The 15165-nt window shown below is 48.7% G+C and overlaps 1 protein-coding gene across 1 annotated transcript in view; it reads right to left on the bottom strand.

Moving 5' to 3' along the window:
• Positions 1-36: 36 nt before the first annotated feature.
• The window catches only part of edar (ectodysplasin A receptor), a 21975-nt gene continuing 6846 nt past the window's right edge, over positions 37-15165 (bottom strand). Inside the window, exons 2-12 of the mRNA XM_047013810.1 lie at positions 13470-13532; positions 12006-12128; positions 9700-9881; positions 7950-8035; positions 5573-5653; positions 5367-5492; positions 5186-5260; positions 3880-3952; positions 2005-2278; positions 1753-1813; positions 37-1578 (exon numbers count right to left, since the gene is read on the bottom strand). Coding sequence (XP_046869766.1) covers positions 1238-1578; positions 1753-1813; positions 2005-2278; positions 3880-3952; positions 5186-5260; positions 5367-5492; positions 5573-5653; positions 7950-8035; positions 9700-9881; positions 12006-12128; positions 13470-13517 — 1470 coding nt within the window. The 5' untranslated portion in view covers positions 13518-13532 and the 3' untranslated portion in view covers positions 37-1237. The remainder of the gene's footprint in view (positions 1579-1752; positions 1814-2004; positions 2279-3879; positions 3953-5185; positions 5261-5366; positions 5493-5572; positions 5654-7949; positions 8036-9699; positions 9882-12005; positions 12129-13469; positions 13533-15165) is intronic.

The raw sequence follows: 15165 nt of genomic DNA, 5'->3' as shown, positions 1-15165 counted from the left end.
GTCTCAACCTATCTTTTATAGCTGTGTTTACTTGTATGTGAGGAGACAAAAAAAAAAAAAAAAGCTGTTATCAATACATGCTAAATGATGAACATTATACATGCACATTTATTCATTTACACTACCGGAGTCCAGCCCCTTTACAAACTGTGATTGTGAAAATCCATCAGAGAAAAACATGACAAGGTATTGTCTTGAACTGTGCATGTTGAACCCTTGATGGAAAACAGTCATAAATCATTATTTCCACCCAGAGGAGCAAAAGCATACAGCTGACGATCCGAAAGCTTTTCGAAAAGAAATCGAAACCAAGGTCAGAAGGCCTTCTTTGTCTATTTTGCTCGTATCCTAAAGCTTATCAGCTAAACAGTCCAGGAAACGCAAACGTTTGCACTTCTTACCTCCCATCTCCTCTCTTTTCTTCCCCTATGCTCCCCTCTCCTCAAGTCCCCTCGTAGCTCACCATAGGGTCCCTGAGGCAGGAGTCCTCCGCGCTCCAAACTGGCCTCTTTTTATAGTTTTTCCACTGGGCTTTGGTGGTTAACTGGCTGTAATGGTTAATTGGGTGGTGGAAATCACAGGCACTTTGCACCAGGCCTGTAAACCACAACACTTCAGCCTATTAGAGGCGAGACCGCCACACGACAGCTAATCAGGGGCTGGCGGCAGCGCCAGCCCGCAGCGTTGGGGGGGTGGGAGGGGGTCTGATGGAATGGAGCAGCAGAGTGGTTTCAGAGGTCTGGAGATTGTGTACGTCTGAAGTTTGTTTGAGGTCTGTTTGGGCAAACCATGAGGCCAATGCAGGGCTAACGGCTGAGTGATGTGTCCACTTGTTGTTGTCACTGACTCACCCACCCCTCCTGACTTCAAACAACCCAGAGTTCTGGAAATGTGTGAGACGATTATAAAAAAGCTTTTCACTTTCGCACCCAGCGCAATGTCCGTTTACAAGTCCTGTGTCCACTATGAACAATAGAAGCTCTCCAAATTGAAGGGAGAGAGACGGAACAAAAACGAAATATAACCTCGGCGATTCCGGTTCACATCCCATTTTCTCCTCACCCCAGGCCGACAGTGATACGAGGGAGGTTTGCTGATATTCTTCATGTGAATGGCTTGGTGTTTGTGTGTGCGTGTGTGTTCAAGTGCATTCATGTCTGTGGATGCTTGCGAGCGTGCCTGTGCACTGGAAATGTAAAGCGTGTGTACATGCCCCTCCCCCCCCCCCCCCGCTCCGTCACACACTGGCGCAGCGAGAGGACAGGGAGGGGCCGCTGACGTGCACGGGCCCTCCCTCGGTGCCGCCCAGCACGTCGGAGCACAGGGACTCCACGGCGTCCAGCCTCTCGATCTGCACCAGGCGGGTCAGCAGGTCGGGGATGCTGTAGCCCGCCGTGCTCACCCTCTCGAACAGCTGCAGGCCGTCGCTCATGCCCCCGATCTCGTCCCTCTTCAGGCCGAAGCTCTCGGCCAGGTGCCTCCAGGTCTTCACCACGGCCGCCTCGCTGCTGTAGGACGAGCTCAGCATGCGGCTGGCCTTCTCCAGGCAGTCGAACGGCAGCTCGGTGGGGCTCAGTCCTGGAGGAGGAGGAGGAGGAGGGGGGGAGGGAGGGAGGGAGGAGGGAGGGAGGGAAGAGGGGGTTGGAGTCGTGGAAAACCATCCAAGCAATGTGGATTCAGTGGAACACTGTGTACAAGGGTGCTAGCCACCATGCTAGCGGTGCTTGAGTCCAAGTAGTCAGGAGCTCTCACCGTCTGCGACGCTGCAGGCTTTAGCATACAAGTCCAGGATCTTTTTCCTTCGACTCTGAATCTGTAGGCAGAGAGAGAGAGGGACAGGGGGAGACAAGAGATAGTTTAGCCAGTCCTTAAGTCTGTTACATTATTAACTTGCTCTTTCCCTCTCGCTCATGGCCTCTGATAGACCGGAAACGATTTGTCGCAGGTTATTATGAGGAGACAAAAGTGATGTTTTTTGGGCAGTCGAAGTTGAAGGCCACTCACCCCTGTTGCCTTGTTGTTGTTGTTATTGTTGATGGTGTTGGCGTTGCTGACGTTGGTGGAGTTGCTGAGGTGGTTGGCCACAGGCCCATTCGGGTGCTTGTCCCTGTTGAGCAGGCCCAGGGAGAGCAGGCACAGGTCGGGCTTGTTGCCCAGGTTGAGCAGACAGAGGTTGGGGTTGGGCTCGGCCGCCCCCTGCCTCTCCAGAGCCGCCTCCTCGTCGCTGTCGATGCTGCGACTCAACAGCTGCTCGTTCTCCGACGAGGCGTCGTTCTCACTGGACAGAAGCACACGCGTCGGATTTTAGACAACAAGCAGACCATGGGGGACAGGAAGACAAGGCCCTGGGATGGGAAGATGAAGATGTCGTGTTTCCTGTGGCTGGGGTCTGTTTTTTGGGGGGTCGTGTGCTCACGGTTAAACGTGCGGCTCCTTCAGCACCATGTCATTGACCCGAGTGCGAGACTGCCTTTCCGATTCCCCCTCTCCTTCTCCTCTCATTTCCACTCTCCTCAGCCTCATCCTCCACATCCTCCTCCTACTCAGTGCTCCCCCTCTCCTCTAACCTCTTCCTTTCTCTTATCTTCTCTCTTCTCTCTCCCGGACTTTCTCCCAAAAGCACCTTGTTGACAAAGGCCCCTCAGAGAAGCGCACACAATGGTATTGTTTGGCAGGCTTATGCACACGCAAAAACGCACGTACACACGCACACGCGCGCAGACACACACGTACACACACGTACACACACACACAGAGGAGATGCCTACACACGGGCATTGTTTTTGCAGACATCCAACACCCAGTATGGCAGCAGGTTTAGTGAGATGGCACGTCCTCTGTCATGTAGCTGGCCGCACTTCTCAACACTCACACCGACGGGCAGACTGTGTACATGTGTGTGTGTGTGTGTGTGTAAGACTGCGTACGCGGGCATTTAGTGTGTGCGCGCGTGTGCGATTGTGTGTGTTTTCAATGAACGAATGTGGTAATACAATTGCAGTTCACGAGACAGATCCACTTGCGTTATTAGTGGTTGCCTGTGTCTATAAATCCATGTGGATGTCTACCTGTCCTAAAGATTGTGTGTTTGTGTGCGTGTGTGCCCCTGAGTGTACAGGATCTCTTCTGCTCGCCTGTCATGGTGAATAACGCTTCATTGTCTGATAAGGAGGTGAAGAGGCAGACAGAGAGGGGAGATTGAGACGGAATCTCCTCAGGCAAACACACCAGGAGAGAGCGGAGAGGAGTTTAGGGCAAGAAACTGACATCCTCCATGTCATCCTCTGAGAGATGCTTTCACCTGGCGGTTTGACTGAGCTGAGGGAAAAACGACATTTTGCATCCCTCTCTCCTTCCCTCTCTCTCTCACCCTTTCCGTTTCACCCCCCCCACCACCCATGCCAGGCTTCAGGGCTCATCTGTGCTCAGCTACCTCACCTTCCAAAGCCACATAATGACTCGGCAAAAAAAAAAAAAAAAAAGTTTTTCTATGCCAGCACACACACACACACACACGTACACACAAACAAATACACACACACACACACTGAACACACAGACACAGACTGAGCCAGTAGGCTAGCAGCACCCACTGCAGTAACTTGTCCTGTGGTGGCTGAATTACGGGCAGATCCCACAAACCAGATAAAAGCTTCTCTCTATCTCTGGGCCCCACTGTCAAGCCCTGACACCACACAGTCCAACCCCCACACACAATACCATACACAAAATACTAATCCTGTCCTGTTTACAACATACACGCATTGCAGACCGTTCTTTCACAAAACTCTTGTGTTGTGTTGTGGCCTCAACGTATAGTGGGACCGTTGGTTTGTTTGTGTCGTGTGTCTTTTAGTAATGCGTCATATCATCTCTTACCTTTTGACCGGTTTCGGAGGCGGAGCTTTCAGCTTGTCGAATTCCTCCTTTTCAGCGTAAATGACAACGCTCTCTGGAAGAGTGACAGAAAGGAGGAGAGAGAGTTTTATCTTTGTACGGTCACATAGGCTACCCTCACATATTTCCCAGCGCAGTGACCATCCATGAGACAGAGACCAGATGCTCGACGTCCAGTTAAACTGTCCTTCCAGGACACCTTTACTGGACCAGTGCTAGAAGAACGATGGGGAAGTCAACGCACACATGGATTCCGCGCGTGCATCTCGGCAGAGGGAGCGCGTGTGTGTTCGTGACCTGACTGACAGAGTGTGTTGGCACTGCCAGCTTGTTTGTCTGACGCTGATTAGAAGGACGCTCCCATTGCTCCAAGCCCTGCCGGTGCTGTCACTCAAACACACACACACACACCTGCACACCTACTTAATGAAGCCCTCGCAGGGAAATGTATGCCTGTTTAACAATACCACACACAAACAAACACGTATGCACATTCATGCGCATGAAGTGTCTGATCACGTTCACGAATGTAAGTCAGGAATACTTACATTCAAACACAAACTCGTGTAGACGTCGTATGCAAATACAATAATCACATTATTTTCACCCTTACACTAAAACCGTCGAGTACCTGACTTGAACGTGGCTCTATTTTGTGTCGGAGAACACAGAAGACAAAGCTATCAGCTGTATGACTGCCCTGTTCTTCAGCCATGCATCTAGCATTAAGTCAGTCAGTAAGCTGCTGTTAAACAGAACAGTATTGTGATGTGAGAGTGGCATGCTTGTGGCCTAAAGCTACCACCGCAGCCTTAGCTAAACATTCCATCCACCTAGGCTCACTACCCAGGCGGAATGCACATCATAGGACCGTCAACCATACACACACACACACACACAGAGGATTGTCAAGCCCACCACAAACATCCCGATAAGTGAAATCCAGCAAGAATGGAAATGTCTCTTCATGCTAGTCTGAGGAACTAGACTCGAGTCATAGCCCCAGGACGTAGCCTTTACAACACAGCCCACGCAACGCAGCCCATACTACACAGCCCATACTACACAGCCCATACTACACAGCCCATACTACACAGCCCATACTACACAGCCCATACTACACAGCCCATACTACACAGTCCATACTACACAGCCCATACTACACAGCCCACACTACACAGCCCACACTACACAGCCCATACTACACAGCCCATACTACACAGTCCATACTACACAGCCCATACTACACAGTCCATACTACACAGCATCTTTATCTCTTCTGTCTCACCTGGGACGTCTTTCTTGTCCTCCGATTTGTTGGTCTGCGCCTCTACGGCCTTCACCCCCTGCCCTGAACAGCAGGCTGTAAACACACACACACACACCATGAGTCACACGCAAACCAAAACTGTGAGAGGTTTCAAGAATGATTCAGCCAGCAAGGTGTCGGTCATGAGTGTGGATCTCACCCTGGCCACTGGGCTTGGCCTTCAGAATGTAGAACATGATGATTAGGACGATGGCAATGGCCATGATGAAGATGGTTGACATGGCGATGATGAGAGCGGTTGCTAGGTGACCCTGCCCCGTCGGATCTAAGGGACATGCAGCCGATCATGAGTGCGTGTGTGTGAGAATGTGTGTGTGTGTGTGTGTAGGGTGCACGTGTGTGTACCTTTCACAGGGTGGGGCAACATTGTGGTGCTGCTGCTGTCGGTGGGGGCGCGTCCCGATGACACAGAGGTGGTGCGCATGCCTGCAAAACAACACACAGCTGCTTAAACTGTCCGGTCAGCGAGGCTACTTCATATAAACAATCGAGACACACAGTAAATACTGAACTCGTCCCCCCTTTACGACTATGACCGAGAAGCTTAGAGTTTGGGTTCCAATCCCAAGTTCTGGTGTTTCTCAACCGAGTCTGATCATCGGTCATAAATCACAGAGGAAGGCTGGTTGAACCTTTCATCGCCCTCCATCTCCCCATCTCCAACACCCCCAGTCTTTAGCAGCTGTGGTCAGAGAAACCTGGTGCCCCGAGAAAACAGCATTGTGGGCCTGTTTGACTGCTGAACAGCTGTTTGTAATGGAGCTAAAAGCCTATAAATCTGCATTTTTATCAAATCAAATCATGCCTTTCATACAGGCCTCTCGCATCAGCAAAGGCAATGTACCAATTTCATTCTGTGGTCACACACACACACACCCTCCAGCATCCCTGTGGTCACGTATACACCAGTTCCCTGCTTGTTTGTTTGCGTTACTCTGGTTAGAATAGGACCAGATCCTGGTATCCTGTTTAGCCGAGGGTAATTTCACATCTTAATCATGATTTAAATGTGCTCCGACGCCGCAGAGCTACTTGCAGGCTAACCACACTCGACGGCATGGCCGCATTGAATCCCCGCTGAGGTTCCAACATGCGCACGCAGTCGTTTGGACATCATTTAGCCTTCTTCTAGTAGAATCAGACGGGATTTTATTCGCCATGAATGTTTGCACAAACAAGGAATTCACTTTGGCAGGGAGGTGCATACATTAAACATATAGGAATATTGAAACTTAAATACGTGGTTTAACTATACAAAAGGAGCAAAGTCTAGCTAATACTAAGGGGGGTCTAGCTAATACTAAGGGGGGTCTAGCTAATACTAAGGGGAGTCTAGCTAATACTAAGGGGGGTCTAGCTAATACTAAGGGGAATCAAAAATAGAATAGAACGTAGGCATGGGTGTTTGCTCTTGAGCAGATCCAGTGGAGCTTCTCTGCATTCAAACGCCCTGTGTTAGTAGTCGCAGACGGCCTTTAACAGATGCTCCGCAGTCATGCAGAGGTATGCTGGGAGTGGAGAGAGCTCAGAGCGTGGGAGGGTGGACTGGGAGCGCAGAGGCAAGCCTAAAGGATGTTCCACAAGAACGATTGGAGAAGAACAAGAGTTGAACCCCTGTCACTGATGCACCGTGTTTGAGTTGGTTGACTGGCTGCCAACGGGTAGCACTCTCTCTGCAAGCAGACACACGTTAATCATCTTGCTTATACCCTCCAAACTTTTAATTATCACACTAAGACTCCCTGGGGAGCTTGAAGGGAGCACTCCAGGAGAGAGAGAGAGTTATTCGCAGATGCTGGCGAGTGCTGGCCTGTCTTCAACCCAACTCCTTTTTTGGTTTGGGGTTTTTTCCAAGGCCTCATTGAAAGTGTTTAATTAAAACGTACTATTGCATGTCTTCACACTCGCTTTCTCTCTATTGGTTTCTCGCTCTCCCTCCCTCACTCCCTCTCTGCCTGACAGAAACAATTTGTGGACCTTTGAAAGGGGACGAGTTTGTTGGTACACACTCGTTTTTCGTTCGCAGCCCTCCCTTTCTCTCGGGCCTGACTCTTGTTTTCATATTTCAAAACACAGTCATTAAAAATTACACAATAGCAATCCAGTAGTTTTCCGGACGCTGAAAACATCTGCCGCTTCGCTGCTGGTCTGTGAGCGATGGACGATAAAATGAATTCCCAGTTCGCGTATCACAAGAGTGGCAGTTTGAGAGCCTCTCCATCTCGCTTTGCTCCGCTCCGCTCTTATTAACCAATGCCTCTCAAAAGACGGAGGACATGTGAGCACTCACAACCAGAGCTGGACTCAGACTAAGACCCAGGGAGTCAGCAGGGAGCCAGGAAATAATTAAATATATTCATTTAGCAGACGCTTTTATCCAAAGTGACATATGGAGGGAAAGGGTGGGGGTTGGGGGGGTGGAATCTGTGGTAAAAGCCTCTATATCATCTCTGGTTCTGACAGGCAGACCAAGGCCAGGAGATTGACATCCAGACCTCCCTCAGGCCCAAAACCAACGTTTCGTTCAAATGATCTTTGAACAAAATTCTAATTAGAGCCTCGACGCCCCAGACCTCAGGTCGTGTCCCTCTCCACCCCGACCTGCTGGAGGTCTGTGAGGGACTGTTCCATCTCACTGTGAAGCCACTCTCCATTTCCCCCTTGAATCTTCTAGATGTGATCTAGGTCTGTCGGACGTAGCGAACAGTTGGAGGTGCCTTACACTCTTTGGTGTTGTGCGGGGCGTTCTGGCAGGAGTGACACACCTTCCCATACAGGTTCCTGGGCCGGATCTCCTGGATGTAGTACCTGAGACAAAGACATGGGAACATTTAGGAACCAAACAGCAGAGTGTCCACAGAGGCCCAGACCCTGATATGGTGTCAACATTTCGCAGCCTCACAATCTCTGAGGAACCTGGGAGGACAGCTTCAACCTTTGCCAAACCCCTTGAGCCAATTCCCCTCGGAACCCTAAAGCCTCATACCATAGCAGTAAGCTACCGTAGCGGTGGTGTGATTACTTCATTCCTGTCGTCTTACCGCCAAATGTTTTCTTCTATCCTCCCTATCGCAACACATGTACTGAACACCAATCCCCCTCTGTTCTAGTAGAGTCATCCACTGATGTCTGTCTGCTCCTCACACAGAATCAAAGTAGCTGAGGTAAAAAGGTTACATTTGAATAAACTTTATTGATCCCCAGAGGGCAGCAGCAGGCTGAATGGGGCTGGCTGCGGCAGGCTGACTGTTAGAGGAAGGGAGACAATTCTGAGCAGGCCTTCTAGGCCTCCAAGCTACAACTTCTCTCATTGATCTTTTTCCCCGCACAGGAAACTAGAAGAGTGATCGCCTTTGAATGCATGGTAATATGTAGGCCTCTTTTTACTGTTTGGCATGTGTGGAAAAACGCACACAAACACACACAAATCAACAGCGGAATCTCAAGAAAAATGCTTGAAAAATAGACATAGAGCAGAGATGGAGGGAGATGAAGAGGAAGATGTATTCTGAAATCAATTTTCATAGATAATTCAATCTTCACATGTTTTGCTATAGACCAGATTTGAAGCCAAACGTACAGTCAATACGACAGCTCCAATTCTCCCTTTTTAATACAGTATGACCACACAATTTTAATATAATCCCCTTTAAGAAGTGCCTGGTTAAGTATGAGGCTAAACACTATTAGAAAAGAACCATGAATCAGCAGTCAGCTTGCTGTATGAGGCATGAGCAGTTGAAGGAGTATATCAAAGTCAGCCAGTAATGCTGTTAAAAAGCCCTAGTTTGTATGTTGACATTAAAGTGAATTGGAAGCAGACCCTGTATAAGGGGTGGGCACAGGAAAAAGAGTTCTCTCATCTGGTGGGCCTGTACCACATCACCACAAAGAGGGGAACGAGGGGGGGGGGGGGGGGGGTAGAGATGAGAGGGTGGGGGCAGTAGAGAGACAGATTGAGGAAGATAGAGTGAAAATGACAGAGAGGAGGGAGAGGGAGGGAGAGAGGGAGAAAAAGAGAGAGAGAGAGAGAGAAAGAGAGAGAGAGAGAGAGGGGGGGGGGTGGATCAGAGACAGAAGTCAGCCATTCAGGTCACCTGTTGACTGTTCCAGGGGGAGGATGGCAGCTGTGTAATTGAAGTGTGTAGCGTGGCCAATCCAAGGATAGGTTGATGTGAGACAGTGGCAGGAGTGTGTGTGTGTGTATGTTTGTGTGTTATTGAGAGGGAGTATATTTGGGTGGTCCGATCCCATCAATGGCACTCTGTTGTAGTGTGTGTGTGTGTGTGTGTATGTGTGTGTGTGTGTGTGAGCAACCTATCATTGATGAGCACACTCCTCTAACACCTAAAACCTACTTTGCATTTTGGTGGAGAAAATACATGAATCTCTATTTGTAAAATGTATACGCTTACATGCATATGCTTCAGAAGAGTTTTTGTCTATTGAGAAGTTGTGTGTGTGTTCCATACCCAGATAGGCAGGGTCCACACTCTGCATCGTTGTCAGGTGTTCCAGGTAAGTGCACGGTGGCTCGGTACAGAGCGTGACAGTCTTTGTGGCGTCGGCAGATTTCGTACTTCCCTTTGGAGTACTTCCCCGCTGGACACGCCACACACGCAAAGTCCTCGTCCTTACTGCCGTAGCCACAGTTCTGCAACAACACACACACACACAGATATATGCTGAGTCTCCATGTTTCCCAAAGACACAGGTTGCTTCTTACAGTGCTTCTTTCTTCACAAACATGTCATGTGCATCAATTTGATCTCTCGGTTGTTCATGCATATCTGATTGATGTGGTGCTGTTCTGGGTGGGGTGGGGAAGCACCATCCACACACACACACACACACACGCTTATGTATCTCAGAGGGACTTGTGTGACCAATCAGATTTCTTAGATGTCAATTTTTTTGGTCTCATACCAGCATGTCACATTGACCGAGGTTACAAGGGAAAACAGATGGCCACACACGATTGTGTGTGTGTATGTGTGTGTGTGTGTCTGGGACTGTTTAAGATGACCTCTTCATAACAATTTCCTCTTTGCCTCCTCATGTTCTGAACATAGTAGGGAATCGCAAACAAAGCTTGCACAAACACACCCCTATACAAACACACACAAACACACACACACGCACACACGCACACAGGTCTTTCATCTGTTTTTATTAAAACCATCCTCTGACGCCAAACCACCCTGTGTCTTATTGAGTTCTTATTGAAATCTAATATAGATCAGCTTTTCAACTGTATTTTCCCATTCTAGATGTACCCATTTTGATTTTCAGATTTAAACAGCATTAACATATCAGTACAGCTCTGTCACGACATATCAGACCACTGTTAGATCTTGTATCGTCAGCCTGACTTTGGTTTCTCCTCATTCACATCAAGCAGTTCCAGACGGGCCAGATCAAATCCAGTTTCTCTAAAAGCATGGTTGTCCTGTCTCCCTGGGGCTGAGGTACACCAACATAGCTGTGCTGAAACAGTCAGCTGGAAAGCCAGCTCTGCTCAGGCCAGGTCAGACTACAGGAAGGGGACAAGGAGGGTGAGGAGAGGGTGAGGAGATGTTGTGTTTGAATCTGTTTCTTCATTTCAGACTCACTGGGTTCCATTGGGTTAAGTAGAGATGGGAAATGTGATTGACAGATTATTATTATTCTTCTTTCAGTGTGTGTGTTTTTAGGGTTGGGGGGACACTTTACTGAGGTGGAATTATCCACTGTGATTAGTGGTGAATTCAGACGGATAAATAAACACACAGACACACAGAGGGAAAGCACACGGTTGAATTACAGGCTAACCCAGTGGGAGATCACAGACCTGGTCTAAAGAGCTTTCTCACTGATTCTGTCTCTCATCTCAGTGATTGAAGTTGCTTTTCTTCCCTCCTAAGACAAGCAGCCAAATTGCTCTTACAAGGAATTATGCGTTTCAAGGGCATCTATTATTGTCCTTTTCGCAAATGGATAAATGGAGTTGAATAGCTACAATTTGAATTTACTGGTGTAAACATCAAAAGTTAGTTATTGACACGAGCTTGATCTAACATTACAGGAGTATTTAGATATTTTGCAGTCAGCTGGAGAGTTTGTCATTTTAAGAATAGCATTGCCTTGCATTGTGATACAACTGCAGTAATGTGTTATAGTTTTTTTCCAGTTAGCTACAGCTGATCTTTGTAAGTGTCCATCTAGCTGACTGCCTGTCTGATTGACTGTCTGATGGACTGTCTGACTGACTGTCTGACTGTCCAACTTACTGACTGACTCCCGCAACCACTGATAATCTGAGTGACAAACTGTGAAAATTGTTCATTACCATGTCTCAATCGAGTCTGACTGAAGTCTGCAAGAAGAGTGTGTGTGTGTGTGTGTGTGCGTGCGCGTGCGTGTGTGCAAACAAGTATTCTCTGCTTGGGTGGTCTTATCAGTCAGATGAAAAGGGGGTTTTGGGTCAGGGGTTCACAAGCAACCTGTAAACATCTCGGGACAGGATCCGTCTTTGCCCCCGGGTGTGTCTGGTGTACTCACATGCGTGCACGTGTGGGTGTGCGAGTGTGTGTGTGCGAGTGTGTGTGTGATGTGTGTGTGTGTGTAATGGGTGTGTGTGTGTAATGTGTGTGTGTGTGTGTAATGGGTGTGTGTGTGTGATGTGTGTGTGTGTGTAATGGGTGTGTGTGTGTAATGTGTGTGTGTGTGTGATGTGTGTGTGTGTGTAATGTGTGTGTGTGTGTAATGTGTGTGTGTGTGTAATGGGTGTGTGGCTCACCATGTGGGGCTCCTGGCCTGGCTGACATTGAGGACAGGCTTGGCAGCTATTGCCGGTCTGGTTGTAGAACTCAAACTCCCCACAGCCGGCGTACTCTGCTCTGAGGGGGGGCACACAGCACACCTGGGGAGAGTGGAGGGGGGGGGGAGGGGGGAGGGGGGAGGGTTAAACAGACAGACACTCAAAGACGTATAGGAGCGTATATCCAGATATGCACTGATCCCAAAACCACAGTGTGGCTCTCCTCTCTTCACGTCGCCAGATCAACGATGACGATGGGTCCTTATAGTAATGGCTGCCGCCTTAAAACAATTCGGCAGACAATACATCTCATTGTTACAGGAACTGCTGGCGTGACATCACTATCACAACCACCGCTGAGACCGCACAACAGACACAAAAATCTGTATCCACGGCTCTGAGGGATATCAGAGCGGTTTACTTAACTAGGGACAGACATTTTATTACTGTTTAAACAGGCATTTGGATGATTTATGAGAAATGCTTGAGCATGCTTGTGTTTTGTGAGTGTCTGTGTGCATTTTGGGGATGTGTGTGTGTGTGTTTATCTATATGTGTGTCTATTTGTAAGGAAGACCAGGTAGGACACACACACACACTCACACACCCACAGAGTCTCTGACTCACTTTCTCTCTATCTCTCTGATCAAACACACACACACTCTTTAGTTCTGGGATCCCCAAAACCTAGCATCACACGCACACACACACACACACACACAGTGAGGATCTGAAAATCAAACAAGCAACCACACACATAAAGAGACGTAAATTGAATCCAGTTTCCGTTTGAAAGTAACTCCCTGCAACAACAACCACAGGAGCAGCTGTGGCAAGATACATCTGAACATGGGAGGGCCGTGGTGCCAGTGGCAGGGGGGCGGGGGGGGGGGGGGGGGGGGGAGAGAGACCAGACCGCAGGATGCTTTTGGTCATTGGTCATGACCAGTGGAGAACCACATGACCAAACATCTGACCTCATCTCCTCTCAACTCAGTGAATGAAATGTTGTTTACCATCCACTGACTGCTATTTTTCCACACCTATCCACTGCCTGCCTGTCTGTATTTATATCTATCTATTCTGTATGTGTAATGGGTCACTTCTATGGGGTGTTTAAAGGATATCAATTGATTTAGCGTCTCAGAAGGTTGACTCCTGGGAGACCAGCGAAAGGGTTTCAACATCAAAACAACCAAAGAGAGAGAGAGAGAAAGAGAGAGAGAGAGAGAGAGAGAGAGAGAGAGAGAGAGAGAGAGAGAGAGAGAGAGAGAGAGAGAGAGAGAAAGGGTAGGTTTGGGTGGTTTGCTGAGCAACTTGTTGGCAGTAAGGAGCTCAAGTCTGGCAGTACCTGTGCCAGTAAGCTCGTGCCAGTGTTGTGTCTCTCAGTCTGTTCACCTGGTGTGGGGGCAGAGGAGGGGAGGGGCGGCAAGGTGGACTTACCAGCAGGGACAGGAGGAGGTACTCCATCTGACTTCCTCTCTGAATCATCTTCACTCGTTCCTCCTGACGTAAGAGACACACAAAGAGAGAGAGAGACAGAGAGAGAGAGAGAGAGAGAGAGAGAGAGAGAGAGAAGGAATGATGACATGATTAAAGGCTAGTCACGATCAGGTCAGATTGACGACCCTGCAGAGGAAGCAGTGTTTGTCGACTGTGTGCGGTCAGTCCTGCAGTGTCGAGGACAAGGCGTCGTTCCCCACGGCACGGCAGCCCCATTGGTCACACAGCAGTGTCTCTTACCCCCCTTTCCTCCCCCCCTCCTACCCCCCTCATCACAACTGTGAGTGTGTGACTCCCAGTATGTATATGGGGGGGGGGGTGCTGGTGGGCAAAATCTCTGGTTCACGAAACAGAATGTGAGAGAAGGAGGAGATGAGGTCACGGTACAAGCTTTGCCTCTGTCTCTTTTTGTTTATCGATGCGGGACAAGTGAATGTGAAAGCAAAGGAGGGGAGCCTCGATGGCTGACAGAAGCGAGCACCATGTCCAGCCTTCTGGTGGGTGATGGGTAAACAGTTATTGGAAGGGTTCTTCAGTGTTTGTGTTAGCCACTGCACTATTGTCACATTTCTGGAAGCCTCCTTAACTACTCTGCCAGGAGTGGATTCTCTACTTCAAGCACTCCCGGGTAATCTTTATCTTCACTTCTGACAGAATAATGTCAATAGAAAAGAATTAGGAGTTACTACATTTGATGGTGTTTATAGCAACACTATGTGTAGTGTAGCAGTGTCTGTGTGTATGTGCGCTGTGTGTGTTTGTTGCCAGGCCTAGCCCCTGTGCCTTATCTCTACCTACAGGAGACTGTCTTTTATTGGCCCTCTCCCAGCGCTATAAAAACAGTGAGCTCTTATTTCTCTCAGTAAAGGATAAATGAGTGTGTGTGTGTGCGCGCATGCATAAATAGTGTCGTCACTGTAATTAAAAAGAGATGCGTTGGCGAGGGAAAACTCCCTCAGCAACACCAATTAAACCTGGTCTAAACAGGAACAACCAATCACTTCCATACATTATGTGGGCTCCAGTACTATTTTCACAAATACAATAATCCTTTCTCCTCGGAGATCAAAAAGGATTTGTCATATGCCCCCGCCTCACGGACACACATGTATACACACAAGCACATACACACACATACACACTCACACACACACACAGACACACTGACTAATGACTCTGCTCGTTATTGGAGCTTATCTGGACGTAAACAAACACAGATTTTTACTGGAGACTAATTGACTGCAGCATGCGTTCTTTCTCACCTGCGGCGTGATGGTGTGTGTGTGCGCGTGTGTGTGTGTATGTTGCCATGGTGTAGAGGTAGGGAGTGTGCAGCCAATAAATTCTGTGGTATCTGGCTCCTGATGGATATCCCTGCGGTCATAGGCAGGGATTAGACTATGACCCGTAGCCTTGTCGTACTGAATGTTTACCTGCACCAGCCTGAGGTGTCTTCAACCAAACACACACAAACACACACAAACACACGCAAACTTCCTTCAAGACCGGGGAGCGGAACACAGAGGACCCAATCAGAGTGAAGGAACGACCTGTCCTTGTTTGGTGCCGCCTGGGCTGTATTCTGACTCGATTAGTAATGGCTAGTAACCGTCAGTTCATGCCACCCCTCAGAAGC

Source organism: Hypomesus transpacificus, unplaced genomic scaffold, assembly GCF_021917145.1.
Source record: "Hypomesus transpacificus isolate Combined female unplaced genomic scaffold, fHypTra1 scaffold_204, whole genome shotgun sequence".
NCBI classification, from domain to species: Eukaryota; Metazoa; Chordata; class Actinopteri; order Osmeriformes; family Osmeridae; genus Hypomesus; species Hypomesus transpacificus.
The sequence above is the reverse complement of the archived record's forward strand: the minus strand, read 5'-3'. Positions and strand labels throughout refer to the sequence as shown.